The sequence below is a fragment of the Trachemys scripta genome, chromosome 3 (genome assembly GCF_013100865.1).
Source record: "Trachemys scripta elegans isolate TJP31775 chromosome 3, CAS_Tse_1.0, whole genome shotgun sequence".
NCBI lineage: Eukaryota > Metazoa > Chordata > Testudines > Emydidae > Trachemys > Trachemys scripta.
This window is the reverse complement of record NC_048300.1, coordinates 157,791,853-157,810,416: the sequence shown is the minus strand read 5'-3', so window position 1 is coordinate 157,810,416 and position 18,564 is coordinate 157,791,853. Positions and strand designations below refer to the sequence as shown.

Below are 18,564 nucleotides of genomic sequence, written 5' to 3'. Positions count from 1 at the left end.
CAGGCAAAATTACCATTTCTATAGTATCTTTAGCATTAGAACACCTAAAATCATTTATTCATGTAGTTGTTTTTCCAAGAACATGAGTAAGATGCTAGTGGTAACTTTAGTATTAGGCATTTTCATGTATTTACAAGGCAGGCAAGCTGATTCTATATTTTAACAGGTAGTTTCAGTGTTCATCCTATGAAGGAGTCATTGATCCGCATTTCTTCCAATTAGTGTTGTATGGCACTTTCACAACCAGAGATACTGATGACCAAACTAACACGCTAGAAGTATTTTTAAACACAATTACTGTACATCACAGCATTGGTATGATGGCATATTTTAAAAATATTTTGATGGGGGAATGGAAGCAGTCCAAATTTGAACTTCAAGTTTATTCTGTCAACTCAGTCCACACAGTTTTGTATTAAAAATATGTGCAATACATTGTGAACTGATTCTTAATCAATCAATCTATTCATTTGATTTCTAATTTAATGCACTGCGATTTTTCAAGGATTCTGAAAATGGAATGGTAATAAGTGACTAAGTAATATGACACAACATAGAATTCTGAGGCATACTGCTGTAATATATTACATATAAAAACTCTGGATAGTAGAATAATTAACACTGTTCGTAAATCATAATTAAAATGCAAAGAAACTTATCATATACATTGTTGCTGTCCATTATCTGGTTCCCTTAAAAGTAATCTCCTTAATGAGACAAAAGGCAAAACAAAAAGGGAGAAGGAGATCCTGAAACCAGGAACACTTTATAGCATTTACAGAAACACCACAGCTGACCAACAATGAATTAGCTCAGGATGAAAGTATGGGAAAAGAGTGGCCATTGCAAGCTTAATGACTATGCATTAGAAAAAAAAATAGAAACTTCAGAACACATTCCACTGGTTTATACCTGATTTCCCAGGAAGAACTGATAAGAAATGAAAAATGGAAGAAAGACACAATTAGTTTAACAAGAAATTCTCTGTATGACTCGAGAACACATGCAAACTAACACACACATTGAAACTTCTAAATACAGGATCTAGTTTAGAGATGTGCAGGTAATTAGCTATCCAGAGTATGAACTTGGAAGGATTCATGAGTCCTTTGTTACCTTCCTTTTTTTCCCTTTTAAAATCATCTGAAGATGTTCCATAGTCTGCCTTAGCCAAATAATGAGCACCTCATCTGAAAACGTTCTGGTTATTGAACCTGAGGGTAACAAATGACTTTCTCTGCAACATGGCAGATTCATCTCTGGTACCTGAACTGCTTTTAGGATACCTGGCACATTTCTGTCTAGCTACTAGATGAAGGTACAGTATGCTGGAAAAAAGTAAAAAGAGGGGATGTGGATGATAAAAATGTTTGACCAAAGTATATTCTAAGTACAATACAGTCCCATGTGTTTAATCTGAATCTCTTTGGAAAATCCATTTTTACTCAGGTGTAAAAAAAAAAACAATCAATCAGTTAACAAGTCAATATATACTGGTATGCAGGACCAGCTACTGTTTAAATCATTTTGCTATTTAGATATACAAATCTCTCTAAATACTGAGAAAAATGGTTTATTGTAGGTTCAGTTGAAAGTTAAACACTTTATTAGTCTATATTTTCCAACACAAATTACTGATGTAAAGTTTAGTGAAGCTGAAACTACATAATTTCCAGGTAGACTTTGAGCAAACATAAGTATATGATACAAAGTTTCTGTAAATTAATGTAACCCAAATGCTCATGTAGTCCTGTTGCCTTGAGAATGTTTGGACTGAAAGAACCATGGAGGTGTTGTGAAGACTTACCCTGTACTTGTTATCCCCAATCTGCTCCACCTGGAATCGTTTTGCACATTTACATTTAGCTACCTGCCTTGTAACCTGCCAAAAACACAGTTGGAATAATTATTTTAATGTTAATTATCACATTTCTGAAGCCTTAAATAATTGGCAGAATTCAAGTTATATAGGAAGCAAAAATAAAATTAATGACACTATTAAGTGTCTGATTCCAGTAGAATATATTAGTTATCTGAGAGCGATAACTATAGAGAGTACCTCATCTTCAATTTTGTCAGCATCTGTCAGAGGCTTGTATGCATCCTTGTTTGGATGAAGTGCTGCTACAAATTCATAGTAGTCAATGTACCCATCACCATCTCTGTCAAAGATATCTGCCACTGCACTCATTTCAAGTCGGCTGGTAGGGAATTCTGTAAGCCAAAAACATCACCAGGAGGTAAACTTTATAGATTTTCAATCACATTAGAGTGACTGGATTTATCACAAATCTCAAAGATTTTTAGGTATTAATGACAAGTAATGTATACAAAAACACCAAGTACACTCAGAGAAAACAAATCTCTGAAAAGAGGTGGGGTGTCTCCAATGCTGGCTAGAATATGGATAATAATGAAGATACTAGTGCATTTTTTGGAGAGAAGCCCAGTACTGAATGCGCCTAGCAACAGATGGAACGTTGAAAAAGCTTTCAAATGACATACAGTTCTACAGTCTTGTAGCATGCTTGACCTCAAAAGTGCAAAGAATACCACAAATCAACAAGTCAAGTTGTTACTGGGGCAAGGTCATACAAGAATTTAAAGACAAATTACACATTTAGAATGCAAGGCGTAGAAGCTTCTGATATTGTTTTAAAAATGGAACCCTATAATCTGAAACCCTTCTTTGGTTGAGAACTCCTGCAGCAGCATGTTCATTGCTCACTCACAGACTGTACAGGGAGATAAATAAAGTATTACAATATATAAATATCCAGCATGAATGATCAACAGCAGTAGTGCCATGGACATTCAGCAACTACAGGCCTACACCACTTCAGCTAACAGGGTAGCTCTTTCAGCTGGTAGTAGTAGCAGAATCTTATCCTCAGATGTGGGCTAGTCATGAGAGGCAGATGTGACCATACCCATATACAGTACGTTACACGCACCCCGTGTTTGTGGAAGCTCATTTTGATTATTTCAGGTGCAGAGGAGTTCTTATCTACGTAAGGGCTACCATTTGTGCTGACCAGGTGCTGTCAGCAGGAACACAACTCTGACCCTCTGACACAAAAAGCACAGGTCTCCACCACCTGAGCAAAAGAAGTTGTTAGAAGTCGTAGCTTCTTATCTTTTATGTGGCCCAGCCACTAGAGGGAGACATGATCACACACACTTAGCCAGTGTATTACATACACACAACACAGGAACAAAAATCCATGTCATAATCTGACTTGCTCAAGAAAGGAGTGTCTAAATTTTAACAATGTTTTCAAGTAAAGCAATTATTGCCACTTTACCTTTATCTCAGAGTGATAATTTCTGTAAAGGTAAACTGATCTATTACCACATCAAGACTTACCTCAGATACAATATGTTGCCAATATATTAGATGCATCTCATAATCTCATCAGTAACTTAATTTAGAACTTACTTGAAGAAAGAATTCCATCAATAAATTCCTGCCTCGTTATCTTTCCATCCTGATCTTTATCAATCCTCCTAAAGAAGTCCATTACTCGAGATTTCTTATGATTCATCCATCGCATATACTTTTTCCTCCAGATATCAAAATCAAAGTTGGCAAATTCCCTCAGCTTGAGGAAAGAGAGATGAGAGATGTTTTTCAAGTTTAAATGAACCACTTACAGAATAAGTAAGAGAGGTCACGTCGGCATAACTGGCTCTTTAAAATGCCCACATTTGTACTGAAATGGTTTGATTCTATTCACTATTAAAATAGGACTAGCTGCTTTTTGCATGTACATATCAAGATGTTTCCATCTAACTATACATCATATAACAAAAATGTAAGGCTGGCATTACTATCGCTTTGTAACAGGATATGCAGGGTTAAACAAAAATATATATAGTATATAATATATATGCTGTGTGCTGACCTCTTCTAGTCTATCCAAAGCATCATTCAATTTTCTTCTTCTTTCCAAGGCCAGAAGCCAGACTTGCTGCCATTTGCTGACTAATAGGTTTATCCTTGGATTCTTGGTTTCAATTTGTGTCTGTGTTCCTGATGGATACATGCCTGCTGCTTGGGAACGTTTTCCTATTAAAACAGAATACAAGTTAGCATAGGCTTATTTTTCTCCATGACCCAACCAATTTAAAACACAGCATATTTTCATGTGAATGATGATCGACCTCTTTAAAAAGACTTCTTTCTGCTACAAATAACGAGCCAAATCCCGGTCCCCCCATTGTAATTAATGGGAGTTTTGCCATTGCCAGAGTAAGACAACACGATGGTTAAAACACCTGGGCCGTGTCTACATGACAACTTCCACTACTGGTCATACTTGTGAACCAGCACAGAAAAATGTTTATAAATATCCCCACTGCAAGCAAGGTCTGAGAGAGCACTGCAGAACAAACAGCCTCATTTTGGAGGTAGACGTAGAGATACAAAAATTTACATCATCTCCTCACTTAAGGATTCGCTTGACATGAAACTCAGTTGGGAGTCCTACTAAAATCCATGTCCTTTCATGCAGGATAGAAGAGAGGGAATTCATTAGGTGGTGCTCTTCATAACCAATCAGTACTGTCTTGTGCTGCACTGTGCAACTAGGTATTTCATCTTTTGGATGAGTCAGTAAAAAACAACAACCACCTTTACCAGCTAAAGACCATTAAAGGTCTCTTGCACTTTTTGCAAGAGTGGGAGTGTTAAAACACAACAGGGTTAAAAAAAAACGTAATGAGTGAAATTTTCAAGGAAGCCTCAGTTCAGCCTTTAATTTTGTTTCCACAATTTTGCAGGCAAAATGATTAGCACTCCCAAAATGGTCATATGTTGGCACATAATTGGCATATACATACGCTTCGCAGGTGTCAATTCTATATTTGAGTTTACAAAAATCTACCACTAGGAAAGTACAGTACACACAAAACTGCATGTATAAAATTAGCAGCAGATCATAAAAATCAGTAGCAATGTGATGAAATGAAGCACAGATACTGGAATGCCTCATCAATGTTTATTGATAAATAAAAATAGTTTTCTGCAATTATTCTACTAAAGAAATCATATTTTTCCACTACGTGAGAATGGAAAGCTACACTGATCAGTTGTGACAGTCGCTTGTAAAAGGTTAAGAGGTATTCGACTCTTATTGAAGAGAAATTAAAATAGTTCACTCTATATTTTGGGAAGGAATTAGTACAAATTCAATTACAGTAGTAATTGGCACAATTAGCTACAAAGTCTGTTACCAAATAGACACGTTTCTCTCAGTGAAAAAACATATGCCAAAGGAATTAGAAAAACCAATGAAGGAAAAATTTCACCTTGTTTTACCAGACTATTCCGATAGTAATGACACCTAACAGTATTAGTTTATGAGAAATCAATCATTTATATTGAAAAAGTAATAACACGTGCAACCTCCCCAAAAAATTCCATTACTTACTTCCTGTTCTCCCTTTATCTAGCACAGGAATATGAGACTGTATTGGAGTGGGTTCAACTGCCTTCCTTTTGTAGATCTTTGTGACTTTATCCACATCAGGCTGTTTTCTGGTCATTTCCTCCATAAACGTCTGCAATTAAATGGTAGCTGCTTTAATTAGCAATGCAGAAGAATAATTGACGAGAAAGACAAATAAAGAAAATAGAATACCAAGTTACAGAGAAAGGGCAACTACTTGTCAGGAAAATTACAGCAGGAGACACAAGAGACATTTCTCTTCCACTAAAATAATCCTATCATTCCAATTAAATATAAAATAAGTATTTTGTAGCTAAGAAATATTACCTAGATGAACTTCTACCTACATTATGGCAGAGCTGCTAAAGGAAGTCTACATTTAAAAATACGTAGCCACACTTGGCTGCACTTGGTGCACCGGGTGCGATGTGCAAAAGACTCTGAATTGAAGAGCAACTCCAGGTCCTTTGCTGTCCAGACTAACCGACAACAGCTCAGAGGAGAGTCAATTAGGATCTGATGTGAAGCAAGGATGGTCACTTGCATAAAACATGTTTTAAAATTCACTTAGCAAAGCAGATAATGCAATGCTGGTTCTAGGCAGCAGCACTGCCTGATACTTCAGGTGTTTTCTAAATGTACAGTGTCCTTATTCCTAACAAGCTGGTGCATGTTTTTAAAACATCGCTGCATTTTCATTTGTTTGCTTTGCTTGAGCAAGGCTGGGATCAATCATAGGGACAGGGAACATACAATCAGGTATCTGGAAACTGGATCATTAAAAATACTGTAAATAACTAGAACTGGCTCATATTTGATTAAAAGAACAGGAGTACTTGTGGCACCTTAGAGACTAACAAATTTATTAGAGCATAAGCTTTCATGGACTACAGCCCACTTCTTTGGATGCATCCGAAGAAGTGGGCTGTAGTCCACGAAAGCTTATGCTCTAATAAATTTGTTAGTCTCTAAGGTGCCACAAGTACTCCTGTTCTTTTAAAAAATTAATGTGATATGATGTTTGTATTAGTGTCTGAGATTTCTTTGTGTCTTTTAGTTCAAAAAATGCATTGTTTCTTTGTTGTCCATATACTTAATTTATTTGAAAACCAATATGTAGGCTATATTTTAAGACCATAAGTAGTAATAGCAAAGTTATGCATCTAATTATAGTGGTTGGTGTGGGTGAGGGACATGTACATATGTGCTTCTTGTCTTCTACTTGCATGTTCANGCTTATGCTCTAATAAATTTGTTAGTCTCTAAGGTGCCACAAGTACTCCTGTTCTTTTTGCGGATACAGACTAACACGGCTGCTACTCTGAAACCTGTCATATTTGATTATGTACCAAATCTAAGATGCATGTATCAGTATAAAATCCTTAAGACATGTTTCACATTTTTCATGCCTTACCTGATGTTCAGCTATGAGTGCTTTAACATCCTCGATCTCCTGGGGGATGACCTCTTTATCTTTTTCACTAAGAGTAGTCTCTGCCCACTGCAACCAGGACAATAAGGCTTCCAACAATTCCTGCTTAGCAATAAGTCCAGCAAGGGCTCCTGCCAGTCTCTGCTGATGTTGCTTTGCCCATGCTAATACCTTGATAAAAAGTCAATCCATGAATATTTCCAAATCTGGTATGTTTCTTTTGAAAGTACCCCACTTGCTCTTATCCTTTCCTGATTTAAACAAGTGTCAGGATTATCAGAGTTCCTGTGCACCTGGTGTTCCCAGTTCAACCATGTTTCGTCATAAGCATTAACCTTCAGGTTTTATTAAACTTCCACAATACTGTCTTCTCTCAGCATATTAAGGACATGAATAGCCCCACTGAGATCACTGGAAATGCTACGAAAAATGAATCAGGTAGAATCAGATCCCCATTTTTGGACACTCTGGAAGCTGTATTTGGCTATTATTTGTTTTCCTTTAAAGGAGTTCCCTTTTTCAGTGGTTCTCAAACTGGGGGTCGGGATCTCTCAGGGGGTCACAAGGTTATTACGTGGGGGGTTTGCAAGCTGTCAGCCTCCACCTCAAACCCCGCTTTGCCTCCAGCATTTATAATGGTGTTAAATATATTAAAAAGTGTTTTTAATTTATAAGGGGGGGGTCGTGCTAAGAGGCTAGCTATGTGAAAGGGGTCACCAGTACAGAAGTTTGAGAACACTGCTTTAAACTATAAACATAGACACAAAACTTCACCTCCAGAAGCTGAGCATGTATTCTCCATGGCATGCCCATTAGGGCTTGTCTACATGGCATCACAGTCCACACTACAGCATGTGAACTCTAGAGTTCTCTAATGCATTGCACTCCATCTATCTTGTGTCGACCCTGTTGGTGTGAACTAACAGCTATCTAGTTCACATTACTGTAATCCTGTTTTGTGGCCTATGGAAAGCTGCTGAACAATTTGGAAATCACCATTGGATTCATGGGGGCATTTTAAGAATATTTTGGAATCCAGTATCCTCTAACATGATTATTACTGAGCAGCGACAGAATACTTTGTATATATCCTGATGGTTGATTTTTTAAAGCATTATACTTTCTCCCTTGATACTATGAATTTGCTGAGGAGAAATGGGGGGTGGTATTTCCTAAAAAAAAGTCTGACCAGCTGCTGTAGTTATTCTGTTACTTCTCAAAAGCAAAGTAAAACCTGGCCTCTTCACATCTATCAGCTTGGGTATTTTAAATAGTTGTGTTCTCAACTGCTGTATCATTTCCTCCAACGTAACAGTCTTGTTAATTGCCAACTATGTTCCAACCTATCAAAGCCTGCCTGTTGCTATGAAGGCTACATGAGACATACTGACCTCTTCAAATCTGGCTCTGATGATTGTTATCCAGTGCTTAATGGTAGTGATGGAGTCTGGGTGGCAGATAGCCAGGATGGCTTCTCCCATACCTGCTGCTTTATTTAGTTCTGCCTTTTTGTCCTCCAACTTCCTCATGAATTCCTAAACCAGAAACAACGATTTCAGTTAGATGCTGGCACCAGTTGAAAGAAAAATCTGAGTAATTTCAATGAGTGTTGGCCAAATCTGGAAGACTAAAGTTCTCTACTGGATCATTCAAAGCCTGAATTGATTCAATGGGCAGAGGGGAAAAAGTAAGAGACGAGACAAGTCCAATTCTTATAAGAAAAGTTCAGCGAGACAAAGTGGGCGAGGTAATATCTTTCACTTGATCAACTTCTGTTGGTAAGAGAAACAAGCTTTAGAGCCACGCAGAGCTCTTCTTAAGGTCTGGGGAAATGTCAACACTTTCAAAAGATGAGCCTGGGTGCTTAAATTCATAACTTTGCTAGATGCTAAAAATCTGGTCTAAACAAAGACACTGGATTTATGGCTTATTACAACAATTACCCACTATCCCCCCTTTTGTCCTATGACTGCCTGGGTATTAATGGGCCACTTCACCTTGAATGGTCTCTTAGAATACATGCTAACTACTTATGCTAAACTTTCTGTTCGATCTCATATTTAGCTGTGACATTCTGAGTACCTTTCCCAGATCTGGAGAAGAGCTCTGTGTAGCTCGAAAGCATGTCTCTCTCAACAGCAGAAGCTGATCCAATAAAAGATATTACCTTACCCACCTCATCTCTCTAATATCCTGGGACTAACACTGCTACACCACCACTACATACAAGAAAAGTTAAGATCATTTTAAAAACCTATTCTATATAAAGAACTAAATTAAGATTTAAAATATGTAACATATTAGCCTGCAACTCTTTAGTAATGCAAAATGTTGTACATGCTTGTGGTATACATGACCCTATTAAAAAAAATCATACCACTCTATAAGATACTGTAAATCAAATGTGCTGTGGTTGGAGTCACTACTAGAAAATTTTCAGGAAACCTAGCCTGTTTATCAATACTAATCCTACAATATGCCCAGCTAAAAGCCCCTTAACAGATGCTGAAGGAACAAACTATAAAGAACCAGACAGCAGAACTGGTTGGGAATTTTCCATGAGAATTATTTTCCAATGGAAAAATACTTTTTCCAAAACTGAAATTTTCCCCCCAAAATTTGATTTTCCATCAGGAAAACTGAAATGATGGCTCCCGGCTGGCCACCTGGAAAGCTCTCCTCGATTTCATTTTCTGTCTGCAGGGAGAAAATTAAATTGACATGACCCTTCGTGGTAGGCCGTTGGGGAGCTGCAGATGGACTTGGGAAATGGCAGGGAAGCTGGGTGCCCTGGATACCTGCATGTCCCACAGCATCTCCAGCAGCTGGGCTTGTGGGGGAAAGCTGAGAAGTGGGTGCTCAGGCTCCAACAGGTTCTTGTCAATTTCTAATTACCTCCTAAAACTTGCAGATTGTGTAGTTAGACTTGATTTGGGCAGAGTAGGCAGTACCTGAATCTGGATTAGGTTAAATAAGTGAATGACTCTGAGACCAAATCAGGGTTATGTTTCCAGTCTGGTTGTGTTGAAATCCCATGAGCTATTCTTGCAATTTCAGCTCAAAATGGTGTCTGTACATATACAGTGTATTTTAGTATTTGTTACACTGAGAAACTGGCAGCATTGGCAAGAGCCAGGCAGAATATTGGCAAACATAATGCAACTTTCCCTACACAACTCTATAAATAAACCTCAAAACCTGATCTGCAACAACCTAGATGTTTGGAATACTGAGCTTCCCCAAACTGTGCTGAACTCTGTGGTGGTTTAGTGATACACTAGAGAGAGATTGAGAACAAATTCATATCTTTTATTACCTAATGTAGTGCATTAACCTATTGTACCTCTGAGTCCCCAGAGACCGTGATGAGTGGCAGAAAACTTAAATTGTCTATGACATGTAGCCTTCATTAAATCATGTGCAGTTTTCAAGAAAAAAGCTAAGTAGTGGGACATAAAAATGGACCTTTGATGTTAAATGCTTAAAAATGAAAAGCTTTTAATATGTGGCTTGATACAAAGGTATTAAAATCATTTTACAGGAATTATAAAATGCACTGTGAATAAAGGACACATTTAACATTTACCTCAATAATGCAGTCATTATAATCTAATAAGTGATTAGGGATAATATTGTAGCAACATAGACAGAAGAGAGATGATGTTTTAAATTTATGTAATATACCACACTTACCTACCTTTCATTTTTTCTCCTAAGAATTTCAGATGTACATTGGAGACATCACACTCATTATCAAATTAACAATGTATAACACAAATGGTAATGCTGTACAAATTTCAAAAGCAAGTCATCCTTTGCAATATTAATTGGCACAACACACATACCAAGTTTAGGGGGGAAATTAGGTACTTATGTACATATTTGCAATTTACATCATCACCAATAGATAGTAATTAAAAGACTGAATCTAATCCCCCAGTAAAATAACATCTAACTAGATTAAGTAAGCAGCTCTAATACTGTTACAGTTGTTTTTTATTATGAAGGCACTGGTCGAAGCCTCCTGGTTAAGGCTGCAGTGAGAGCTCCTGTATAAGCCCCTTCCCTCCTAACTTCTCATCAGAAGGTGGCATTTGAAAATTGGTTATTAACGTTTGGAGAATAGTAACACTGGTGAGTCCAAAAGTGGTGTGCTACCTGGGTGAGAATTTTTTTGATTTATTAATGTGTGCATGGGGTATTAAAGATGCTGTCAGAATTGTTCTTAGACTGTGATTTCCATAGTTTCAATGTTTATTCTTTTTTTTTTTTTTTTTTTTTTTTAAAAAAAAATAATGTGATTAATGGTACATCTTCTTTTAGAGTGGACTTAGCTAAGTTATAGTTAAGATTGCTTAGTTTTATTTTTGTGGGAATTATTTTATTAGTCTAGTGACACAGGATGACATGCAGGCTCCATTAAAATCAATGGGGGTTTTGACACTGATTTCAGCGGGGCCAGGATTTTACTTATACAGAGGAGAGCAAAAAAACAAAAGGGAACCATGTGGAGCAGCTAGAGAGGACGGGCAGATAACAGGCATACTTCACTCAAAGATACCAGAAAAGCAGCTGGCAGCGCTTCCATGGCATCAATGTATGGTGACATATATGGGGAAGGTGTGGACGGACAGAGGAGGATGGAGCTAGGGAGCCACAGCACAAAGCACTACATTCCCAGTGGCCCCAAATTAAGTGGCGAATTTCCACACAACTCAGTGGCAGTTGTTGAAACTTTCCTTCCTGTGTTGAAGATCCCGCAGATGGGAAAGCAGTAAACAGGCACAGTGAGGGAACCAGTGGCAACACAACAGTGATTTGAACCAGACATGCTGACAGTGGTGATGACAGGCACTAGAAGGGGCAGATACTACATATGGATGCCCTGAGAGCTGTGTGTGGTTGAAGTCAGGATACTCTGAGGATTATTGAGTTATGCACAGTTAGACGGTCATGCCCTGTCAGCTGATACCACCAACCACAAGGAGTGGTAAAAATATGATGCTTTTTTAGCACCCTTAATTGCATGAAAGTTTTGTTACAATTTTCTCCCTCACAGTAGTCAAGAAATACATTACTATTATCATTCCTGTCATGGCCTAACTTCAGTATCAGGCAAATTAGTTGAAACTATAGCAAAAAACAGAATTATCAGACACATATATGAACATGATTTGTTAGGAAGATCAACATGGCTTTTGTAAAGAGAAATCATGCCTCCCTGGTCTATTAGAGTTATTTGAGAGGGTCAACAACAATGTGGATAAGGGTGATACGGTGGATATAGCGTACTTTGACTTTCAGAAAGCCTTTGACAAGGTCCCTCACCAAAGGTTCTTAAGCAAAGTAAGCAGTCATGGGATATGAGGGAAGGTCATCTCATGGATCAGTAGTTAGAAGTCAGGAAACAAAAGTTAGGAATAAATGGTCATTTTCAGACTTGAGAGAGCTAAATAGAAGGGTCCCCCAGGGATCTGTACTGGGAGCAGTGCTGTTCAACATATTCATAAGTGATATGGAAAAAGGGTAAGCACTGAAGTGGCAAAATTTGCAGATGATAGAAAATTACTCAAGATAGTTAAGTCCAAAGCAGACTGCAAAGAATTACAAAGGGATCTCACAAAGCTAGGTGACTGGGCAAGAAAATGGTAGATGAAATTCAGTGTTGATGAATGCAAAGTAATGCACATTGGAAAACAATCTCAAATATCCATACAAAATGTATACATACTAAATTAGTTGCTACCATTCAAGAAAAAGATCTTGGGGGTCATTGTGGATAGTTCCCTGAAAACATCTGCTCAATGTGCAGTGGCAGACAAAAAAGCTAACTGCATTTTAGGAACCATTAGAAAAGGGATAGATAATAACACAGAAAATATCATAATGCCACTATATAAATTCATAGTACGCCCACACGTTGAATACTACGTGCCATTCTGGTCGCCCCATCTCAAAAAGGATACATCAGAACTGGAAAAGGTACAAAGAGGGCAACAAACATGATTAGGGGTATGGAACAGCTTCCATATTAGGAGAGATTAAAAAGACTGGAACTGTTCAGCTTTGAAAAGAGACGACCAAGTAGGAATATGATAGAGGTTTATAATGAACGTTGTGGAAAAAGTGAATGAGGAAGTGTTATTTACCCTTCACAGAACACAAGAATCAGGGGTCACCCAATGAAATTAATAGGCCGCAGGTTTAAAACAAACAAAAGGAAGTGTTTCTTCACACAAAATAGAATCAACCCGTGAAACCCATTGCCAGGGGAGGTTGTGAAGGCTGAAAGTGTAGCTGGGCTGAAAAAAGAATTAGATAAGTTTATGGAGGATAGGTCCAACAATGGCTTTTAGCTAAGATGGTTAGGGATGCAACCCCATGCTCTGGGTGTCCCTAAGCCTCTGACTGCCAGATGCTGGGGCCGGATGACACGGGATGGATCACTTGATAATTGCCCTGTTCTGTTCATTCCTTTTGAAGCATCTGGCATTGGCCACTGTCGGAAGACAGGATACTGGGCTAGATGCACTGCTGGTCTGACGACCCCGTATAGCCATTCTTACTACTACAACTGCATGGAAGGTGTTTTGGGTTTTTTGAAGGCAACTTTCTCAATGGGAAGAGATATGCCCCTGAGTTTTTCCTTAGTTGTGTCATTAACTTAGTCATTTTCGCATTTCATTAGTTGAAATCCAGTCTGATGGCTTGTAACCTAAATCTCCAGTATCTTTGTCACTGTAATATTTCAATACATAATGCATGTGAATCATGTCAACATGGTGCTTCATCATGACAGAAGGTTAATGGCTGATAACATCATTTTAATGACATATATAGATGATCTTGACAAAAAAGGTGGTTTCACTCAGAGTTGCTAGGAGAACAGCTATACTGTTGGTATTAAAACATCCTATCAACAAAGCTTACCACGTTACATTGCTTGCAAGTAAGTTTTTGAACCAGTCTCTGATTTTATACAACTCCCTTAAAAATGGTATTTTTTGCATTATTTTCTTAGTAAGACAAAATGGCTTTAAAGCCTAGTGAGATGTTATCCTGATAGACAGATAGCCTGAACTAAAAATGGGTGTTGAACCCTCAAATTTACAGAACTTTTAATTTCATATTCTAGAAATAACTGTGAAAACAAGTCTTGTTGCAGGACGTGATTATACTAGAGATACTTTGCTTTGTTTCATTTTATTTCCACCTTTCAATAAATCAAGTCTAGCAGCCAGCATCCTCGCCATTAACTTACTTACCCTGTGCTGATCAATTAGTGTCCGTAGAGCCTCTTCATCATCTGGGAGGATTCCATGGAAACGAAGGGCCTGCTCTGCCTCAGCCAGCCACTCCAAAAGAACATGCACAACAGCGTGAAATTCCTCTCCCTGTAAGAAAAAAACCAACCCTTTCTGAGGGAATCTGACAGAAATCACTTGGCTTTGGATTCCTCCCTGAACAATGAAGCTGAGTCCAGCTTTGGAGTCATTAATCATGCAGCAATACAGGCACATTAACTTTCCATTAAAAAGTCAATGATATACAGTACTACATTTCCATGACTGTAAAAATGTCTCATGCATCTCAAAAATTGTAGGAAGCCTAAAAGCCTGTTCATGCTTTTAACCTTCTGATTTATAGTGTATGTGCAGCTCATCTCAGAATATCATGCCTTCATTCTGAAAAATGACAAAGGAGGTGCTTTCATGTACCAGCTGGAGAGATGGGAATTACACCTTCTGAGTATCCTTAATCATTACTTAAGAAAAATTAACAGAGTAAGTCTTATGTGGGTAGAGAGGACAAGGACAGTCCATTGGTGGGCACCCCGTGTAAAGACCAGCTATAGTCACAGTTAGAGGTAGCAAATTACTACTTCTTTTGAGCTCCCTGGGGGAACATATTACCCCAAAGAAGGCAGTGGGCACAGTGAGGACAAGCTATCCCATCCTAAAGGATACACACCTCTTGAGCACCCGGAAGCTGAATGTGTAATTTCCCTCTTAAGCATCTCCTGGGGTGGGGCAGCTCCACACCAGCCCTTACTTAGGCCTGTGCCTAAAAGGCTTTATTTAGATCAGAGGTAGGCAAACTACGGCCCGCGGGCCGGACCGTCCTGCCCGGCCCCTGAGCTCCTGGCTGGGGAGGCTAGCCCCTGGCCCCTGCCCTGCTGTCCCTCCTCTCCTGCAGCCACACTGCCATGCAGGCAATGCTCTGGGCAGTGGGGCTGCACGCTCCTGCATGGCAGCATGTCTGGCTCCGGCCAGGTGGCGCAGCTGCCAGAGCGGCATGGTAAGGGGGCCGGAGAGGGTTGGATAAGGGGCAGGGGTTCCCGGGGGGCAGTCAGGGGACAGGGAGCAGGGGGTGGTTGGATGGGGCGGAGGTTCTGGGGGAGGTGTCAGGGGAGGGGGAGGGTTTGGATAAGCGAGGGAGTTGGATAAGCATGGGAGTCCCGGAGGCCTGTCAGGGGGCGGGGGTGTGGATAGGGGGTCAGAGCAGTCAGGGGACTGGGAGCACGGGGGGTGGAATAGGGGGTGAGGTCTTAGGGGCGGTGGGGGGTCCCGGAAGGGGGTGGTCAGGGGAGGTTGGATGGCGTTCTGAGGGGGCCAGTCAGGGGGCAGGAAGTGGGAGGGGGCGGATAGGGGGTGGGGGCCAGGCTGTTTGGGGAGGCACAGCCTTCCCTACCCAGCCCTCCATACAGTTTTGCAACCCCGATGTGGCCCTCAGGCCAAAAAGTTTGCCCACCCCGATTTAGATTGTAAGATGTCTGGGGCAGATAGTCTCTTTTTGCTGGTTGTTTGTACAATGGGGGCCCTGGTCCATGACTGGGGCTCCTAGGTGCTAACGCAATATAATAATAAGAAGAAAAAAGAAGATAAGGCACAACCTACCCTGTAGTGAAAAAGTGTAAAATTAGGGGGGGGGGAATATTTGAATTTTTTTTGATCATTTTCTTAATTATAACATTAAGTTTTCAAGCAGTAAATTTGTCTGTGTTTTCTCTGCTTCTCCTATCCTTTTTTTACCTGGTGTAGGGCCTGTTCCAGTCGTGTTTGCTTGGATACGGAGAGGGCGCAGACCGTCTCCCAGCGAGTGCTTAGCTCCTGCATTTGGACCTTTACCCAGGAGGAGTCATCACGACTGCCTTCTATGAGTTCTCGAGCAGAGCGTTTCAGAGCCTGGACACTGCTTGTCCTCTTCCCCAGCTCCTTCTGGAAGACCTGGGGACCACACACACATTTTACATGTTCAATTTATCACGGCTTCAGTGTCTCACGTGTGACGTACTTAGTGGGGATATGGAGAAGACTAAATTAGGGTTTCGTTTTACAGAAAATACCTCAATCTAAACATTCTAAAATGCACATTGTAAGATTTTCACACCCTACATTTGGCTTTCTTTTCAATTGGGGTTAAATGGCTCCATATGGGGTTAAATGGCACATTTTCTGCAAGAAAGCCCTCTAAGCTTCAACACTAGCTCATTTATACTGGGAAGAAGGCTCACTCAACCTGAAAATGTTGCCTAGCCTCGTGAAACATGGGAGTATATTTGTAGCTAGACCCTCTGAACTACTTGACCCACTGCGATGCACAAAAATCTGGTCACCTTAACATACGGGCTTTACGCCCTTCAAAGCAATCGATCTGCTGACACGATGATGAATGTGCAAGTCTGTCCCAAATCACAGTGCAGTCAGATAAAGTGCGCATCAGGGAGCTGGGTTAAAATACTAAAATATAAATAAAAGTTCATCTGGTAATTTGACTGGATGGGCGATAGATTATGTCACATATTTAAGTGTTTGCATGTTCAGGTTCACAACTGGAAAAATATCCACTTTCAAGAAAGACCCTTCTACATGATATGACAATTACAATGCACTGGATTACTGCGGATATATTAGTTAAAGTGCACAATGTGACTGCAGCATTGGTTCCATGACACACATGTCTATGTTTCTAAGATACATCTCATATGTGAGGGCCAGATATTTTCTCTTCTGCCCAAAGTCCTGCTTTGAGCAGGGGATTGGACTAGATGACTTCCTGAGGTCTCTTCCAACCCTAATATTCTATGAAAGCCTGAGTAAACAGACTTCTGACAATAGGACACAGTGGTGGCTGATGTGAAGGGAACGGAATCATTCCACACCCAACTGTTCCACAGCTACTATAATTGGATTCAATGGACTCCACAGCAGCTTTTTCCACCATAGTACTGGGCTGGGCCTGCAGAATGACAGATTCACTGGCTATGTCCTGGATCCACGTCAATCTTCACTTCACAAAACCCCTCTCCAAGCTACAGCGGATCGAGCCTCGGTAGCACTGCATAGTGCTGATTTCACAGCATTTTCCATTGTAGTCGGCAGCTTTGTGATGTCCAAACGTTCCAGGTTAAATGGTTTTCTTCAGATTCTAAGAAAACGTTTCTTTTTACAATTACAGAAAATTATATTGAAGTGGCTGCCCACAGTCTGATATTAATTAATAATAATTAGAAAAATATTTTTGTAATTACTTTGTGATTATCAATCAGGTTCATCACCAAATCGATGTCTCCATGCACTGGCTGATCTTCTGCCAACTGAGGTTCAATTTTATATAGCCAGTCGATGAGAGCCTGCAGAGCATCAGTAAATTGCCCTGAAAATAACAGGGCTTCCTCCAGTTTGTTTTGTCTGGGGGAAAAAAAAAACACTAAGAAAAAAATCAATCACATTTATTAAGGAAACCTGCAATATAACTGCAGCATCCAATAGTCGCTAATAGATAATGATTTTTTTCAGCAGTTAGTGAATGAGAAAAAACCTTAGGGTCACAGTGGGAGCCTGTGGGGAGAGGAGGGATGGGCACGGCTTTTCAGAGCTCCCTGGAATGCAAAGAGAGCATACACATTGCACCACCTCTTGGAAGGATGCAGAGCACACCTCACTTTAGTGCATTCCCTCTCAGCAAGGATGCCTGGTGTCGGGGAAGAGCAGGGCCATCTCCCAGCCCATCTTTCCCTTTGAGGTGACCAGAGCACAGGGACTACTAGGAAGGAGCAGTGCTTGTGCTACCCATTTAAAATACTCCAAACAACCAACTTCTATTCCTCCTTATACAGCACAGAGAAGCACAAAAAGAACACAACCCCCTCTTCTTTACCTCTGCAAGTCTCCTTTAAAAGAAGGAAACTTGGCCTTTCATTTTACCTTTCCACAGATTTTCCACAGATTGTATCCCATTTGTCTCTGAGCTCACTCAGCATATCGTCCAGTTTCAAATTGTCATCCGCCAGAGAGGTTTTCTCTTTGAGGGAGCGTCCAGTCCTATTTGTGGTGTCATACACAGAATGCTTGGCTCCAAGAGATTTCTGGAACTCCTGTAGGAGTAGAAGTAAAGGTAAACACCTGTATAGTACTAGGTACTTGTGAGCTTTCACTAATTCTTTCTTTTCATATCATTTTTGAACCAATTAATACATTTATAAATGATGCTGTAAGAAAGTCTTTATATCTCCCATAAATCATATTAAAATGCAAGTGAAATTAAATTGGGGGAGGGATAGCTCAGTGCTTTGAGCATTGGTCTGCTAAACCAGGGTTGTGAGTTCAATCCTTGAGAGGGCCACTTAGGGATCTGGGGCAAAATCAGTACTTGGTCCTGCTAGTGAAGGCAGGGGGCTGG

General features: G+C 39.9%; 1 protein-coding gene across 30 annotated transcripts in view; it reads right to left on the bottom strand.

Moving 5' to 3' along the window:
• DST (dystonin) overlaps positions 1-18,564 on the bottom strand; it is a 539,328-nt gene that overhangs the window by 11,885 nt on the left and 508,879 nt on the right. For 25 of the 30 annotated variants that reach the window (XM_034766279.1, XM_034766278.1, XM_034766280.1 and 22 more), the window contains 12 exons: positions 18,090-18,259; positions 17,414-17,573; positions 15,915-16,109; positions 14,148-14,276; positions 8,274-8,417; positions 6,865-7,053; positions 5,433-5,562; positions 3,906-4,069; positions 3,440-3,602; positions 2,060-2,214; positions 1,808-1,882; positions 913-930 (listed from right to left, as the gene is read on the bottom strand). In XM_034766279.1, coding sequence (XP_034622170.1) covers positions 913-930; positions 1,808-1,882; positions 2,060-2,214; positions 3,440-3,602; positions 3,906-4,069; positions 5,433-5,562; positions 6,865-7,053; positions 8,274-8,417; positions 14,148-14,276; positions 15,915-16,109; positions 17,414-17,573; positions 18,090-18,259 — 1,692 coding nt within the window. The remainder of the gene's footprint in view (positions 1-912; positions 931-1,807; positions 1,883-2,059; positions 2,215-3,439; positions 3,603-3,905; positions 4,070-5,432; positions 5,563-6,864; positions 7,054-8,273; positions 8,418-14,147; positions 14,277-15,914; positions 16,110-17,413; positions 17,574-18,089; positions 18,260-18,564) is intronic. The other 5 variants (XM_034766259.1, XM_034766263.1, XM_034766270.1 and 2 more) reach the window with 1 other exon arrangement.